This window comes from Misgurnus anguillicaudatus, chromosome 1 (assembly GCF_027580225.2).
Source record: "Misgurnus anguillicaudatus chromosome 1, ASM2758022v2, whole genome shotgun sequence".
Lineage (NCBI taxonomy): Eukaryota > Metazoa > Chordata > Actinopteri > Cypriniformes > Cobitidae > Misgurnus > Misgurnus anguillicaudatus.
The window spans coordinates 21,146,562-21,164,793 of NC_073337.2; the positions used below are offsets into that span (position 1 = coordinate 21,146,562).

Consider the following 18,232-nt stretch of genomic DNA (forward strand, 5'->3'; position numbering starts at 1 on the left):
TTGAAGGTTGTCATGCTGTCTTATTATATTTGTTTTAGCTTAATTTGTGCCTCTCTTATTATGTTGGTCAGTTGAATGTTAATTAGATCCAATCCATGTTCAGTAAAAATAATTTGATGCAGAAATAAACTAGCTAATAGACCAACTGTATAGTATTGTATACAAGTGTTTAATATCGGCATCGGTAACAGCAAGAAGTTGTCTGTTTAAATCGGTATCGGCCCAAAAAATCCTATCGGTGCATCCCTAGTAAAAGCTAATTGATATTTACCGTAATCGTATTGTACTACGAAACCAACTGCAGGTAGACATGAAAGATCCGACAAGATGCCAAGCTGTGCCAGACTGTGAGTGGGTTTATACGTCTGTGATCACCATGACAAGACCACACATGCCCAATAACACTCAGGAGGCTCATGGGAGAATCAATGACATCAGTGGATTTCCTGCGCCCCCAGGGTACAGTGCGGTTATTGATTGCTCGGGTCTGGTTTTAATTATACTCCGATGGAAATGAAAGGAGCATCGGCAGACCCTGCCAATCATTCGTTCAATCTGTGGTGTGTCCTAAACAGGGTCCACATCCGAAGGGCACTTCGGAGTGAGAACACTCATGGCTGCCATGAAGGATTTCGAAGGTACAACTTTCGTTCTCATGATTCTTTGTGTGGCGATGGCTTGGAAAGAAGATGCAAGTTTTTGGTCCCCATTTAAGCACCCCTTCAAAAAAGTACATTTATATTAGTATCTCAGAGGTACATATTGGTACCAAAGAGTGCATATAACTGCCTCAAAGCTACATATTGGTGCCAAATGTGTACATATGTGGGTGATTCTCACGAAATCCAGACTTAGAAGGTGTCCAGCATCAGATTTTTTGAAAAGCCCATGAACAGATTTTTTTTTATTTTCACATATAAGATTAAAGTATGAACTTACTATAACCATTATTTTTAGAGGATTTAAAACATATTTCCTATAGAATTATTTAAATTTTTTAGATTATCATTATAAACAATTATCATTACCGCAACATGATATTACATGAAATATATGCATTTACAAACTCATGTTTCGGTAATGAGAACTAAAAAGTTGTCTAGGTACTATGACAAACAAAATGTATTTTATCTGTAGAGAAAAAATAAGAACTGCTTACCTGGTAGCCATCTTGAGTGTCACAGTCAATTTTGTCCCTTCCAACAATTTTTTTTGTTGAAAATGTTAGTTCCTTGAGGGCTTAAACAATGATTGAAAATTTTGGGGAGGATGAGAAAATTGGTCTTGGACACATTTATATTCCTTATTATTGTCTGTACATTTACCAATGATCACCAAATACCACATGTTTCTTACTGTAAATGTTTATAGTATAACATAAACTGAAGCTTATTATTTTTTAGATTTTTTAATTATAAATATTTCCATGTCAAAGAACCCAAATCCAGTCATGGACACGTTGCGGTAATGAAAATTTCCCCTTAAATGTGGAAAATACAAAAAAATTGTTTGTATGATGTCATTTGAAATCATGTGCAAAACTGTATGCTTCTTATTTTGATACTCTTAGTTTGCATTTACTTTTTTTATCAAAATGTTTCATGACACCTCATAAGTCTAATTTCGCGAGAATCACCCAACTGTACCTAAATAGTACAAATTAGGACTTTTTTAAAGGGTATTGCCCCAGTGACAGCTAGGTACCATTTTTAAAAATGTTGTATGAGACCACCCTAGCAATCACACAGAAAGGCCCTGGCAACAAGTAAACAGTGTTTCAGTGACTGTAGCTCCCTATACCCTTAAATAGTGCACTATTTGTACGGACAGCCATTTGTAGTGCACTCTTAAAACGAATGTGTTAAATTAACACATCTTGTGTCTAGTTAAGGACAACACATCTAGTGTGTTGTCCTTAATTTAACACATCTCTGTGTTATTTTTTGAACAACACACTTTGTGTTGTTTTAACACATCTTGTGTTGTCCCTTTTATTTTTTATGAACTTAAATGACACTTAATGTTATAAAAACAACACATAATGTTTTAAATAGTTTAACACAAAGCAATGTGCTAAAACCAACACATCCAGGGTGTGTTAATTTTAACACATTGCTCTGTGCCAAACCACCCAACACACCATGTGTTAATTTTAACACATCATGTGTCATTTCGTGCTGATTTAGAGTTCATATAAATAAAAGGGACAACACAAGATGTGTTAAAACAACACAAAGTGTGTTGTTCTAAAAATAACACAGAGATGTGTTAAATTAAGGACAACACACTAGGTGTGTTGTCCTTAACTAGACACAAGATGTGTTAATTTAACACATTCGTTTTAAGAGTGTGGTGTCCGAAAATGAAGTGGACATTATCAAGTGCACTTATTCAGTCCCATATGCACAGCAGTGTACAACCGATGGACACTCAACGGCTAGCCACTAACCCTTGCCACCTGCCAAATGAACTCCCGCGTCTCCCTTAGTGTCCGATTTCACTCATTCAAGTGGACTATATCAGCAAACTAATGTAGGGAATGGGGGCTATATCGAACACAGCCAGTGTGTGATTTTTTGTGTGTGTTTGTGTCTGGAGAGTAGTTGTCAGATCTCAGTTGGAGCTTATTTAGGTGTCTCCTTCCCTCTTTCTCCACCTGTATTCATATCCTCCTCTTCAATAAACCTTCCCCTGTGTGTTTCCAGCTACTCAGGATTTCACAATGTGTAGCGTTGCCAATTATCTCAGCGTTGCCTTGTGTGTGTGTGTGTGTGTGTGTGTGTGTGTGTGTGAGGTGAGGTTGTGTAATACTAATATACTGTATGCAGTGCAGCACTTTCCTGCTCACCACCAACACACAGGATGAATCATAGGCTCACAGCAAAGCCAGGGCTTTCCCTAGCTATGTGTGTGTTAGGTTAAAGATGCATTCAAGTGAATTTTGCTTGTATTTTACCTAATGTCTCTCTCACCATAATCATCCGGTCACGTTACAGACACTGCAGATCTCGACCCTCAATAAAGGCAATATGAATGAGCACATATATGAAGAAAAATACCTTGCATCGTTGCCTAATGTTTTGTGTCTTGTTTTTATCTCTATCTAATGCCGTTAGCTAACTCAATTCTCTATTGTTTGTTACCTTTAAGATGTGCACCACAGCGGTCCTGCCAGGACACAACAGCAGCAATGAAATTAAAGAATGCAATGTGGAATTCATGATAATAACTGAGCGTTTGTGTGCCGTACAAAGTAAATGCAGCAAATCCCCATGAAATAGGATTCAGACAGTAGTTGTAATGGGGTCTTTGCATAACCTTTGCTTGGCAGTCTGTCATTTTAATGGCAAATAATACCCCTGACCGCTGCTGTTCAAGTATTTATTTTATAGTATTATATTTATTTGTATGCCTGAGATCAAATGTACATTGGAAATCGATGCATAATGCAGAAGTTTTTAACCTTTTTCAGGGTAAGGAACACTTAATGGATAGAAAGAATGAGGAGGAGGGACACCCCAGTACAAATTGTATTAAGCATTTTGAGCCAGGTCTACTTAAGCAATATCGCTCGAGTAGGAGTGTGATATATATAGCTCTATATCATCACGGCTGTGATTAGGCGGAGGCAATCACAGCCGTGATGATATAGAGCTATACGACTTCGAGAGCGATATTGCTTTTATACAACAGTTCGACGGCACACGTTTGAAAAACGAAAACTAGAAAACGGAGTTATTTTAAAAGCCTCTTTGTTTGAGAACTACTTCTTCCGCCACGGATTTGAGGGCTGCCAGAATGACAGGTAACACTTTCGGCTGCTTTGAATCTCATGACAATCAATGGACGGAAAAGCCGTTACTTTATATTACCGTTTCTTGGTCACAAAGTGTAGTTTTAAGATTAGTTCAGTCGAGAATGTATATGTATTATATTTAAATCTGCAGTCGATTAGTAAAGATAGCGCCTGTTTGAACGTTTGCTTAGTGAGATTCGGTACGAATGAGAACCAAAGCATGAGTGGACGTCAGTGTTCACTCGCCCCGCTGACCACCGCCCTCTCTGGGCTACATCTCTGACAGGGATCCCCTGGCTCTCATGTTGCCGTTGTTTGTTTTTGATGATCAAAATGAGATCAAATCAGCAGCATTTGGTGTCATGATCAAACTATTACTTGTTTTTTTTATTCATATTTAGTGTCTTTTGTGTTGTTATTGTTTTGGTGCGAGGTAAAAGTTAATAAAACTATACTTGTATAACGTTACTATTGCTTTCTCATTTATTCTTAACGCGATACGAGCACTCATTTATTATTATTAAACTTTGTTCTTGTCAGTACTATATAAAATGGTTTTTTATAAGTGTCAGAGAGATGTTTTTGCATGCTGCTTATAAATATATCAATGGCGATATCTCATAACATGTTTTAATAGTCACGTCACGATAAAGTAAATGATCAATGTCCACATTTAAAAGCTGCGGTGCTTACCTGCAGTTCCACGGTGTTTTCGCGTTCTGATAAGAGATATAGCTTCAGAAAAAAACGAGTGTTTATATTCCTCTTTCCAAGTGTTAATCGTCCACACGATGTGACAAGACATTACTCCCATTAACTTCAACGTAACATCCGAGAGCGCTGATCTTTGACGGAATAATACCTTCCGATTGGGGATTCACAGACTGATTTATGAGCTAGTAAACTAATGAGACACACGGAGAGTGTTTAAAAACAGGGCGTCTGTGTTTTTTCATTCAGAGATGAGCCTGTTTAGGACCTCCATTCACTAGGTGGCGGAATGATACGAAAGGTGAAGCGGTTACAGTGCCGTTATCAGCACAATATCGCATAGCTCTTCGCCAATCAGATTCGAGAACCAGAAAGAACTGTTGTATAAAGTATAATAACACACTATGTGACATACAGGGAGTGCAGAATTATTAGGCAAGTTGTATTTTTGAGGATTACTTTTGTTATTGTACAACTACAGTGCTCTTGGTCAATTCAAAATGTTATCAAACCCTCAAACCTGAACATTTAAGTAGTAAAAGTGAAATGTTGGCTTTCTTAAGAGAATATTTCTATGTACATCATTATTAGGCAACTATTAGTGTGCAGAATTATTAGGCAACTAAATGAAAAACAAAGATTTTAACATCTCACTTGTTTTTTTCACCTGTGAAAGTGAGAATAATAAACAAACTCTACATTTACAAAAAAAAAAAAAAACAAAAACAATAAAAAATACAAACATTTAAAGACTCAGTGACCAATATAGCCACCCTTCTTTTCGATAACAGTCACAAGCCTTCCATTCACGGATTCAGTCAGTTTCTTGATCTGGTCTGAACCAACATTTTGTGCAGACGCAACCACAGCCTCCCAGACACTGCCCAGAGAGGTGTACGGTTTACCTTCACTGTAAATGTCCTGCTTAAGAAGGGATCAAAAGGTCTCAATAGGGTTTAAGTCAGGTGGAGAAGGGGGCCATGTCATTAGTTTTTCACCTTTAAGGCCTTTACTGGCCAGCCACTCAGTTGAGTACTTTGATGCATGTGCTAAAGCGTTGTCTTGCATAAAAAAAGTCTTATTGAAAGATGCAGATTTTTTCCTGTACCACTGCTTGAAGAAAGCGCCTTCCAAAAATTGGCAGTAGGTCTGAGAGTTGTTTTTTATTTCCATTTTCAACCCAAAAAGGTCCAACAAGCTCATGTTTAATAATACCTGTCTGTGCCTGCCTGCCTGTAATGTAGAAGACACTTTCTTCAAGCAGTGGTACAGGAAAAAGTTTGCATCTTTCAAGAAGACTGATTATTTTGTAAGACAACGCTCCATCACATACATCACAAGTACTCCACTGCATGGCTGGCCAGTAAAGGCCTTAGAGATGAAAAACTAATGCCAAGGACCCCTTCTTCATCTGACTTAAACCCTATTAAGACCTTTTGATCCCTTTTAAGCAGGACATTTACAGTGAAAGTAAACCGTACACCTCTCTGAACAGTGTCTGGGAGGCTGTGGTTGCGTCTGCACAAAATGTTGGTTCAGACCAGATCAAGAAACTAACTGAATCCGTGAATGGAAGGCTTGTGACTGTTATCGAAAAGAAGGGTGGCTATATTGGTCACCGAGCCCATATATTTTTTTATTTTTTATTGTTTTATTAATTATTTTTGTAAATGTAGAGTTTGTTTATTATTCTCACTTTAACAGTTGAAAAAAAACAAAGTGAGATGGTAAAATCTTTGTTTTTCATTTAGTTGCCTAATAATTCTGCACACTAATAGTTGCCTAATAATGATGTACATAGAAATATTCTCTTAATAAAGCCAAAATTTCACTTTTACTACTTAAATGTTCAGGTTTGAGGGTTTGTTAACATTTTGAATTGACCAAGAGCACTGTAGTTGTACAATAACAAAAGTAATCCTCAAAAATACAACTTGCCTAATAATTCTGCACTCCCTGTATGTGACCCCGGACCAAAAAAACAGTCATAAGTCCAGGGTTCTCACGGGTTCTTGAAATCCTTGAAAGTTTGTGAATCTGGGAGAAAAAATTCAAGGCCCTGGGAAGTTTTTGAAAATATACCTACATAGAGACAGGTCATTGAAAGTGCTTACGGTAAATCTATTTTATGCAAAAAGTTTTCTGGAAAAAATCTATATTATTCCCTGTGTAGTGTAGGATAATATCATAAAAATTCTAGACTTTTTAATCACACGTGCTAAACTGTTCGCTTTAAATGCTTAAATCTTCTGTATGTGAAGGTTGATTCATACCAAAATGCTTTTTTGCATAGTTGTGTTTAACACATGAAAACGTCTCGGGTTTCGTATTTAACTGTTGTTCCCTGAGAAGGGAATAAGGCACTACGTTTCCTTTGCCATACTTCCTGTGTCCCTGTAACGCTGTCTTTGGCAATATTTCAGATAGCGATATTCTTCCTGGCTCCCACGTCACCCTGTCTTTGTCGTTAAGCCTCATCATTGGTTGAATTTGATATACACATTCAGACACATTTACCCCTGGAGGCGTCCCCAAAGTCTCATCGCAGTGACGCAGCGCATGTTCCCTCGAAAGGGAATGTATCTTAAAAAAGTAACACGATGGAGCCTTGCTCTCACTTCAAATGTGTCCCCACATTTAGTCCTTGAATTTGAGGGTATTGGACCTGGAAAGTCTTTAAAAGGTCCTTGAATTTGAAGTTAACAAAGGTGTGGGAACCCTGTAAGTTGCCTGGGTATATTTGTATCAATAGCCAAAAATACATTGTATGGGTCAAAATTATACTTTTTTTAAACCAAAAATCATTTGGATATTAAGATCATGTTCCATGAAGATGTTTTGTAATTTACATTAAATATAACAAAAATGATTTATTATAAGTAATTTGTGTTTCTAAGGACTTCATTTGGACAACTTTAAAGGCGATTGTTTTCGATATTTTTTTTTTTTGCAGCAGATTTTCAAATAGTTGTATTTAGACCAAATTGTCATATCCTAACAAATCCTTACATCAATGAAAAGCCTATTTATTCAACTTTCAAATTTCAATTAAAAACCAACCCTTATGATTGGTTTAGTGGTCCAGGGTCACATTTAGTACCATAAGAATCGGTTTACAAACTTTGTAATCATGCTTACCTTAGAAAGATATTAAATGTTAAATTAAAACGTTGATTTTATTTATTATAAGTTTATTATGGCATTTTTGTTTCTGTATAGCTCAATGGTAAAACATTTTGCAGCGCAAAATGTTAGGGGTTTAAACACTGAATGAAAAAATTAATACCTTAATGCATTGCTTAGGATAAAAGCATCTGCCAATACATAAATGTAAATTTTTGTTTGATGCCTAATGTTTTGATATCAAAAAGTAATTGGAGGACCACTGCTGTAACACCACGGACAGGCACCTTGTTAAACTGGTGAGATAAAATTGCTCAATAGTACCCTTGTATGCATAAAGATATATTTATCTCAGGTAAAGCTAATTAACTTGGTAACTTAACACAATGTTGTACACTCACGAGACATGATGTTATGTGTAATACATCACTTATATGACCATTTAGGCGTACTTAAACAACAACTTTACAACACAAATAACATTTTTGTTCAGAACAATTATTATAAGTGCTTTAACAACTATATAAGCTTCACGTTTGCTTTTAAACCTTCAGATATGTCTTTCCCCAATGGACTTCCATTAGTAGTACGTTACTATTTGTTCATTTATACAAATTGTCCAAATTATTTTCTGTAGTGATCAACTGCGTGTCACAGACACAGTATGCAGTCAATAGAGATAATTGCATTTGCATTAACTTAAGGGTCCCAATACATTAGATTAGTGTAAGTGGGAGAGTCATTGCCTAATGATTAGAGGTTAAATTCAGAGGTCACATTTTATATATCAGCAACCATACTTGACAATCATGTCTCTTTCACTGATGTCTGTTTACTGATACGTATCACACATACGTACACACACTTTTTTCATGCTTCATAGTCTAATGACTTGGTTATGTGAATTGGGTTTGTCAGAATAGGGAGACAAAAAATGTGCAGTTTTGAGGGTACTTCAGGACAAGGAATGGAAAAGACTGGGGGATAGAAAATATAATTAGATAAGTAGAAAACCAGCTTAAGTTTGTGTGTGTGTGCGTGGTGCGTGTGTGTGTGTGTGTGTGTGTGTGTGTGTTTAAAAAAGAAAGGATGTAAAGTCTCTAAAACTATTGCTTTGACTTTTATTCCTGCATTAAAAATATTTTCTTCCTTGCAGTTCACTTATGTACTAGTTGGTGAATGTGTATCTATTTGGCTCAATATGTGAACTTGGTTATTGCAAAAATGATTGCTCCTCATTTTTAGTCGCTTTGAATAAAACTTTTGCTAAATAAGTATAAATAACTATAATGGTGTAATACAAAAATTGCACTTTACAAAGTACACTGTTTACAATAAAATCACAAATAATGAGCACAAAGTCCATTCTGTTTATTTTGTTAATTTAAAATAAATGATGTTCTTCTTAGGAGGCCCAGCGGGGTTTTCTTGGTCAAAATGGTTTTGTGGTGGTACAGCAGCATGCTTGATAAATGTATTTTGTGATAACCACTGAATGTGTTCATTATCCCGACTTATTATTTAGATACTTGCCAAATGAGAATATCGTGGACACATAGTATTTGACATATTTTATTAGCTCCTTTGTAACAAATTCAAACCTGGCATGAGGAAAGAGACATTAAACATAGCCTTCTGTAAGCAATACTGGTATAGATTATTCGCCGTACCAGGATGAGCAGTCTGTTATCAGTTTAATTTAGTGGTTGTTGTCATATTCACATCGGAATGTCGCGGCGACCAATCAGAATCAAGTATTGCATGTATTAATAAAATGCACCATACTTATAGTCTGGCTAACACCAGACCAGTCTCATAGAGAATGAGACGTGGTCTGGGAACCACATGCTTATTTTCTTGTATTTGAGGCGTGGTTTACGAATGCCTAGAGACGTTTATTGGGCACTATGAATGTCTATCAAATGCGTCTGTACGTAGCTCATAGCCAGTCGTTTCAATTATACCAGATGACGTATGCAGAGCGACATAAATTCAAACGTAAACAACTTTTATCGGGTAAAGTTACATGTGCACACAGGTGAAAGCTATGCAACTAAACCGGTAGCTGTATAATATTGATATTGAAAAGCAACACAATTTAGTGGCACTGTGACAACCACAGTACAGGCATAAATACCACTTATAAGTCAAATGGACTTCGTCGAAGACGATGCCTAGCAGGTTGGTCCTATAAAACTCTGTGGCTATCATCTCTTGTCATATCCAAACATCCTTCTTGGATATGAAATTGTTTAATGGCAAAAGTTGCTCTTTTTTAAAAAAACTTGCATTCAAAACTACTTAAAACACTGTTTAAGGCTGCATTGAAAAGTAACTTTGCGTCTGCTGCCGTGTTGGATAAACAAAACTGCTTTGGCGTGTCGCATAGACGTCGTCATCGTCTTGCTGCCCCCTCCATGTTCTGTGATTGGTTCCCTATTTCAGGGGCAAAATTGGTCCATGGTTTCCATGCAAGACTTGCAGCATGAATAAATTTGCACGCAAGGCAGCATAGGGAAACCCAGGCTACCATACTTATTTATTGCATTTACAATCACAGGTATTGTATCCAAAAAAAACTTCAAATCAAAATATAGGAAATGGGGGCTTTACAGACATTTTCTCTATAAATTTGAAACACTCGCAGTCTTTGTTGTCAGAACAGCGCACCAATCTGACAACGCGCCTAGAGCGTGCTGTTGTGCACGAAAGTAAACAAGACTTCAGTTTTCGCATGGGAAGCGTGTTTATTCCAAAACTTGAGACAGTTGTGATTTCATTTAGCTTTAGATGCATACAATTAGTGCAGTCGCCTTAAAAAACACAATGAATCAAGAAAATACGCAATTTTTAGCAGTGCATTTCTCTGTATGTAAGTTACTCTCTTTCACTGTGTTTGTTGGTGAGCAGATGAGGGTCGTTTGGAGATCGTGGGAAAGAGCGTTTTCGTAATTGTCTTGGCACGAATGTAGTTTACTCAAACTCAACTCTGTTAGTCTCAGTGGTTGTTTAGAAGTTTTGAACTTTTGGCTTTGTGTTGACTGAGCTTTACTGACTGATCTTTTCTTCTGCAGTATGTGGAGAGGACTCAATGTGAATTGTGCAGACAGCTCTGGATACACACCTCTGCACCACGCCTCTCTGAATGGACACAGGTAACAACATGCCATTATTTATTAGTTTTTTATTATTTGAAAACATTAAAACACTGTCATACATGTCAACAGATTGTCCAGGGAAATGTTTCCCAAAAGCATTGTTAGCTATGATCCGTGTTACCATTGAACTATTAGTAACGACAGAACGTGCGAATATAGTTGGGTGATTCTCGCGAAAATTAATTTATGAGGTGTCATGAAACATTTTGATAAAAAAGTAAATGCAAAGTAGGAGTATCAAAATAATAAGCATACACTCACAAACATCTCTTCATGTACTATTTTGCAAACCAATTTTGTTGTTTTTTCCACATTTAATGAGACATTTTTCATTACCGCAACGTGTCCATGATTGGATTTGGGTTCTTTGACATGGAAATATTTAATAAATAAAAAATCTAAAAAATAAAAGCTTCAGTGCATGTTATACTATAAACATTTACAGTAAAGAAACATGGTATTGGTGATCATTGGTAAAAATAGAGATATAATAATAAGGAATATAAAATTGCTTTTGCGCTATATGTACTTTTGTCTCAGTTGTTTACTGTACCTGGCAAAACATTGACCATGAATTTTTCAATATATTTACAATGATCATATCCATAATAAAAACTTTTTTAAAAGCTTCTGCACTGATAAAGCAAGATGTACAATGGGCATCACTGCTATGCACACAAAAATATACAAATGTATAGAAATGACAAAATGTACAAAGCATAAAAATAACTAAATGCTTTCTGGCATCACAACTGGATGTCATGTTTACCTCTGGTTTTGTGATGTAATCCAGCTCAATTCATATATCAGGATTTGGCAAGTGTGCTGGGGTGGAGTCAGATTAAGAAGGGGTTATGAGATGTAGGTGAAGTTTTTCCGGAAGTAGGGGATAAAACCAGATTAGCTCTGGATTTTAGGGTGGTTTAAACAGCTCCTGTAAACATATTAGTGTGGGAGAGGGATTTGTACAATTTGTATGATACATAAGTTGGGTGATTCTCACGAAACCATTGAAACACCACGGCACTAATGATTTTAGCTTTAAAATGTGTAATATAGTAACATTAAAAAGCATCAGAATTAACACAATACTGTGTTCTACCTTGCACAATGTGTGATTTCAACATAAGAATTTATAATTGGAAATTTTATCTCATTTTCTGCTGAAATTCTCATTACCGCAATGTGTCCGGCTGTGTTTGAACATGCGTTATGTTGTAATTTAATCAAATTAACACAAAAATATTTAGAAAAAAAAAATAAATGGATGTTTTGCTAGACTATTTTAGATGACAGAAAAAATATTTACTGAATATTCATGTATAATAATAATGAAGAAAAATTAGGAAAATGATGTGTCCATGCCTGATGTTCTCATCCTCCGCAACACTTTTTGAGAACAGTTTAAGCACACATACAGAATTTTAATAAAGTTTGATTTTGAGTGACCAAGCACATGGACCAGTTACTTCAAGATGGCTACCAGGTAAGATTTTTTTACAGTTTATTTGAAATATTGTCTTGTCAGAATGCTTATATGACATTTTGATTATCATTACCGCAACAGATGCTTATTTAATGTTAATTTAATTAATAGAAGCATAATACTTTGATTTTAAATGCATGTGCAGAATCTCCAAATTATGTTCTTTTAGGTTTGTCATGTAATTTTGAAAATATGTCAGTGTTGATGTTTTCTGACTGTTGCGGTAATGAGATTTTTTAGGACTAATTTTTAAAATTATGTTACAAAAAGTGTTAAATAATGTTCCCATTTACTCCACACTTTGTTTTTCAATGTCTGGTGGGAAAATAAGTAAATTTAAGCAATTTTTACAGTTCCATGCTTGACATTTTTAAAACCAAGTTTTCGTGAGAATCACCCAGTTATGTATTATAAATGGGGCACTATTACCCCATTCACGCAGTGCTTGCACATCATTTATGGAATTTAACTGTAAAATATAAATAATTACAAATCGTATCTGTTTTCGAGAATATTTCAAACACTCGCCCCACCGTAAAGAAGAATATTAACATCTTCTAAAAAACATTTATTCTTTGAAACTGACCAAAAATCTCCTTTGTGTCCATTTTTCTCTTAGGGAGGTGGTGTTAAAATTGTTGCAGTTTGAAGCCTCTACTAATGTGCCGGACAGCAAGGGCTGTTTTCCTCTGCATCTGGCAGCGTGGAGAGGCGACGTGGACATTGTCCAGATTCTTATTCACCATGGACCATCCCACAGCAGGGTTAATGAGCAGGTACACACTTGCGCACACACGCACATGATCAAGTCATTATTCAGTTTTGCGTTATGCAAGTTATCTGCAGTAGTCTCAAGAATTTTGATTTGTGTTTTGCCTGTGCAAAATGTTTCTAATGTGATTTGGGGGGTTGCTTAGTCAAAAGAGCCCACCTCTGTATCTCTATGGTCTATAAACATAATATTTCCTTCAATGTAAATGCATAGGATTTTTTTAGCTGTTAGAGTTCATCATCAGTTTAAACTGGTCTACTACAAATTCAACACCTTAAACACCTGCAACCACATGAGCCGTCCCCGTGCTGTCGACCAGACACAGAAACACACAAAACACCCTTCTGCCTCCAAACAGACACGTTCCTTACGTCCCAGCTGTGCTGATGGGCTGATGATAGGTTTGTTCGGTACGTTCAGATCATCTGCATTTTTATGCATGAAAAGTTCTGTCTCGGTGCAAGAAAGCGATCTTGCTTCTCCTGTCTGCACTCATTTTTAATGACCGCACCAGCCTGGGAAACAATTACCCCCGAAATTCAGCCCTCCACAACACACAAAACCATCAGCCAGATGGATAGACCTTCACCGCCACCATGTGTGTGTGTGTTTTTAAGAGCGAGAAAGACAGTGTACGGCAATCATTTAAACTGTCAGCGCTCTGCTAATGGAGTTGAAGGCCTCATGTTAATGGAAACATACAATGGGAAATCACAACCTACATCTAGCTTAAAAATGCTGCTTTCACTTTATTTGAAATCAGTCTCTGTAAATAAATATGCACACCACGGTTCTCGTTTAAATTTTCAGGACCTAGAACTAGTTTTTTAGGTGGATCACCTTTACCTAGAACTTATGATTTATCATACAGGACCCTAGATGTGCCTGCTTTTCATTGGGGCGATGATTCCGGTTGCCAGTCCTCCTCAACATAATTCCCCCTTCCCTCCCACACCAAATCCCCCACTTTAGGAGCCATAAGCAAAGCAAAAAACATAAATACATACACAGGCTGTGATAGAGCTATAATGGTATAGATATTACAATACAGTGTGAGATGCTTAAGCACGTTGTGAGTCATACTTGAATGCAATATTCATATTTTGTGTCAGAGGGATTGCTGTTATTTCAGCGCTGCTACAGGATATACTGTACAGGCTGTTTATAGTCCCATCACTTAAAGTCTTTTATAGGTTTTATGCTGACACGGTCCCGCAGGCTGTAAACCCTCCAATAAAGGGTGTGAACCCGATTAGCTGAATGGCAGCAAGCTATTGGCCGGTCACTTAAATTGATGTTTCTCGTGATCTTACAAAAAACCTAATGGTAGTGGAGGTAGAAACAGCCAGAAAGCATCTTCACTACTGTTTAAAGTGGTCATATAATGAGATTTTTTTTAAGATGTAAAATAAATCTTTTGTGTCTCCAGAGTGCATATGTGAAGTTTTACCTCAAAATAGCCCACAGATAATCTATTATAGCATGTTAAAAATGCCACTTTGTACGTGGAAGATGTGCCGTTTTGTCCTTTAAAATGCAAATTAGCTGATTAAATGCAAACACTGATCGCAATTTTTTTCTCTCTCTTTCTCTCTGCATCAAATGGCAGTGCCCTGGTTGGATAGTGTAGATTAAGGGATGATGTTATTGTAATTAGACGCGCTACCTACGTCACAAAACAGGCAATATCTGAACAACCTAATTTTTTCACATGCTTGGTTTACCAAAACAAAGTTACTGGGTTGATCTTTTACACATTTTCTAGGTTGATAGAAGCACTGTTATACCCAATTATAGCACTTAAACATGGAAAAGTCACATTTTCACGCTATGTGCATTGATTTTTTGATGTCCTTTTGATGTGTGGAACGAATTCAGCTTACGTATCTATATGTATACGTGCATTTAGTTTCAGGCTGTGTGTTTCGTTCAGATTTGTAAATGCAATGAAACCGGAGAGCTTCCATTTATCATTCTTCCATTCGGAAGGACAGTAAATCAATCTTAACCGCTTGGCTCATCTAGGCATTGTTCACATTGAAATAAAGATCCGTGTCAGATGCACCTGCAGAAGATTTGTCACTCAGCAGTCTTTCTTCTTGCAGGAAAGAATGTGACAGCTCGTGTCAGATGCATTTTACTGCATATGATCATATATTAAGGGAAGTCTGTGCTAATTTACTTTGAGGATCACCTACTTGCACAGATACGATATTCTGCGAGCAGGTGTCAGTGGAATTTAAAAGAGCTGATTTTTTTGCTTTTTTGAAAAATATACTGCATGTGAGATGGCACTTTTTGGTTAAAGAAACAAAGCTGTATTAAAAAGACCATACCCCCAAGACCTAAATCCAAAGCCGTTTTTGGGTGTGTCCCTTAAAATGCAAATTAGCTGATCTCTGCACTAAATGGCAGTGCTGTGGTTGGATAGTGCAGATTAAGGGGCGGTATTATCCCCGTCTTACGTCACAAGGGGAGCTAAATTTTAATGACCTATTTTTTCACATGCTTGCAGAGAATGGTTTACCAAAACTAAGTTACTGGGTTGATCTTTTTCACATTTTCTAGGTTAATAGAAGCACTGGGGTCCCAATTGTAGCACTTAAACATGGAAAAATCTGATTTTCATGATATGTCCCCTTTAAATTCTTACAATGTATGTAGTTGCATCTTTAGTCATTTTGCAAACTTTTTACTATGTCTTGTCTGAAGACGTTTTGTTTGAGAGACATGTTTGTTAAAGTCATGTGTGTTAAATACCAGTGAAATTTTCTAAAATGACATTTGTGAAAATAAGGCATTGACTTATTACTTTTTTATTCAAATTAAAGTAAAATTACTGAACCTAAACATAAGACCCTGATAAAAAATGCTCCTTTACAAGAAAACATGCAATGCACTTAGAGGGTTTTACATCAAAACTCCTCAAATGTAAATTTGGGTGAATTTTTCCTTTGGAAAGGGACCACATTCAGTGTTTGGGGTAACGCATTACAAGTAAAGTGCATTACGTAATAATATTACTTTTCTGAAGTAATGAGTAAAGTAACGCATTACTTTATAAATGTACACATTAATATCTGAGTTACTTTTTTTAAAAAGTTACTTTTTAAAAGGTAACGCAAGTTACTTTCCAGTTTAATGATTTTTAAAAAATAATAATGGGTTACACTTAATTTTAAGGCGTCACTGTTACATTGTAATTATATATTTAAGTACTAAGTAATAATCATTAACAACATGTACTTACTGTAGGGTTGGGGTTAGGATTAGGGTTTGGTTTAAGATTAGTTGCATGTAATTATGCATAATTGACTGTTATTACTATAATAATTACATGTAACATGTGAAACAAAAACACCGTAAAAATTAAACTGAACATAGTAACGCAGAATTAGGCACGGTATGTGTGCACGCCTGTGTGGGAACAGTTTGAGTCAGAAACAGAGATGACAGGCCAGAGCTCGACATTTTGCGATGGAAATATGCAATTTCTAAATGCAGAACTTCTCAGTCATAAAAAACACCTCAAGGCCTGAACGAGATCAAGCCTCAGTCAAGAAAAAGTAACACAAAAGTAACATAGGCTAAGCATTACTTTCCTTGAAAGTAACTAAGTAACGCAATTAGTTACTTTTTAGGGAGTAACTTAATATTGTAACGCATTACTTTTAAAAGTAACGTTCCCCAAAACTGACCACATTATATCCAACCTGATCTCACGAATTTCCGTGGCATAGTCATGGAATTTTGTGCTCATTTTTCCGTGTTATTCTCACGGATCTCCGCATTTTTCCGTGGCCCTGCTACGGACTGTCTTTTTCCGTGGCATTCTCACGGATTGGTTACTCAACTGTTTTGTCCTATTTTCTTACCATTTTTGCTTCGGTTTAGGGTTAGATTTACATGAAATGACATCCCTACCCAAACCCAACTCTAACCCCAACGCCAGGCAACAATTGTTTAAAGTTTAGAAAATATAAAAGAATAAATCAGAAAAAATAGTATAAACCAAAATTTAAAGTGACATAATAACGCAAACACCAAATCTAACCCTAAACCGAAGCGAAAATGGTTTGAAAATAGGAAAAAGCAGTTGAGTAACCAATCCGTGAGAATGCCACGGAAAAAGACAGTCCGTAGCAGGGCCACGGAAAAATGCGGAGATCCGTGAGAATGCCACGGAAAAATGAGCACAAAATTTTGTGAGATCATGTTGTTATATCCAAAGGTTATTTATTCACACAGTAAAAAACTCAGATCCCAAAGTGTGTAAATCGAGCTACTGAATCAACATGCTGTGTCCTTTCAGTGGGCAAGTTTACTGCTTTTTATGTTGCTTAATAAAGGCCTTGTTTGGAAAATATTGTGTTTATAGCTTTTCTCAATATTTTCTGCTGAGTTCAGCTTGCCATACACTGCAAACATAAATTCTGTACTGAAACTCGCAGCTGCTTGTGTATACAGCACAAATAAACTACATTTATTTATTTTAAACTTGCAGAATGCAAGTTATGATAGGGTAAGGGGTAAGGTTCGGGTTAGTCTGTATTCTTTTTATATTTAAAGTTAACAGCAATAATAATAAAAGTCTGTGGCGTAGAAGTCTAAATATAATGTAAGTGTGTACGTATATGTGTGTTTGTTAAGGATATGGAGTCTGTTTGTGTTAACTCACATCTGTGTTAACTCATTCACCCAGTTCTCTTTAGCACAGGTCAGTAGTATGAGGTCACTTCCTCCCTTGACTGAAAGTGTATGTGTGTTTGAGAAAGTGAGAATACTTTAGGTACTAAAGGTTTTATAGTCACATCATCACCTTCGAAACCGAGCTTCTCGTGTTTACAATCACATGGTAGATTAATTCAAACCCTGACCGAATTCAATTCATACTTGTTGAACCGGATTGTACTAGACTAATGCGTTCCCCACACCTCCTCTGTCCTCTCATGGCCCACACTGTCTGTATACACATCTGTTTTGGTGTTTCACTAACAGAGGAGTCAGATTTAACAGGGTCCTCATTTGGGGATAGTAGATGATGCGAACAAAGCACTTCTGTTGCTCAAGTTTATCTTTCCCTGACTTCAATTACATGTTTTATGTCTCTGGAAGTCTTGATCACGCCAGATAAGTCTGTTATGTGACAGTTCATTCACTAAAAAATTTCATGCCATTTGATCATG

The 18,232-nt window shown here is 36.5% G+C and overlaps 1 protein-coding gene across 2 annotated transcripts in view; it reads left to right on the forward strand.

The window, feature by feature from the left end:
• Window positions 1-18,232, forward strand: part of anks1b (ankyrin repeat and sterile alpha motif domain containing 1B) — a 221,870-nt gene that overhangs the window by 48,641 nt on the left and 154,997 nt on the right. For both annotated transcript variants that reach the window (XM_073868022.1, XM_073868029.1), the window contains exons 2-3: window positions 10,705-10,785; window positions 12,894-13,050. In XM_073868022.1, coding sequence (XP_073724123.1) covers window positions 10,705-10,785; window positions 12,894-13,050 — 238 coding nt within the window. The remainder of the gene's footprint in view (window positions 1-10,704; window positions 10,786-12,893; window positions 13,051-18,232) is intronic.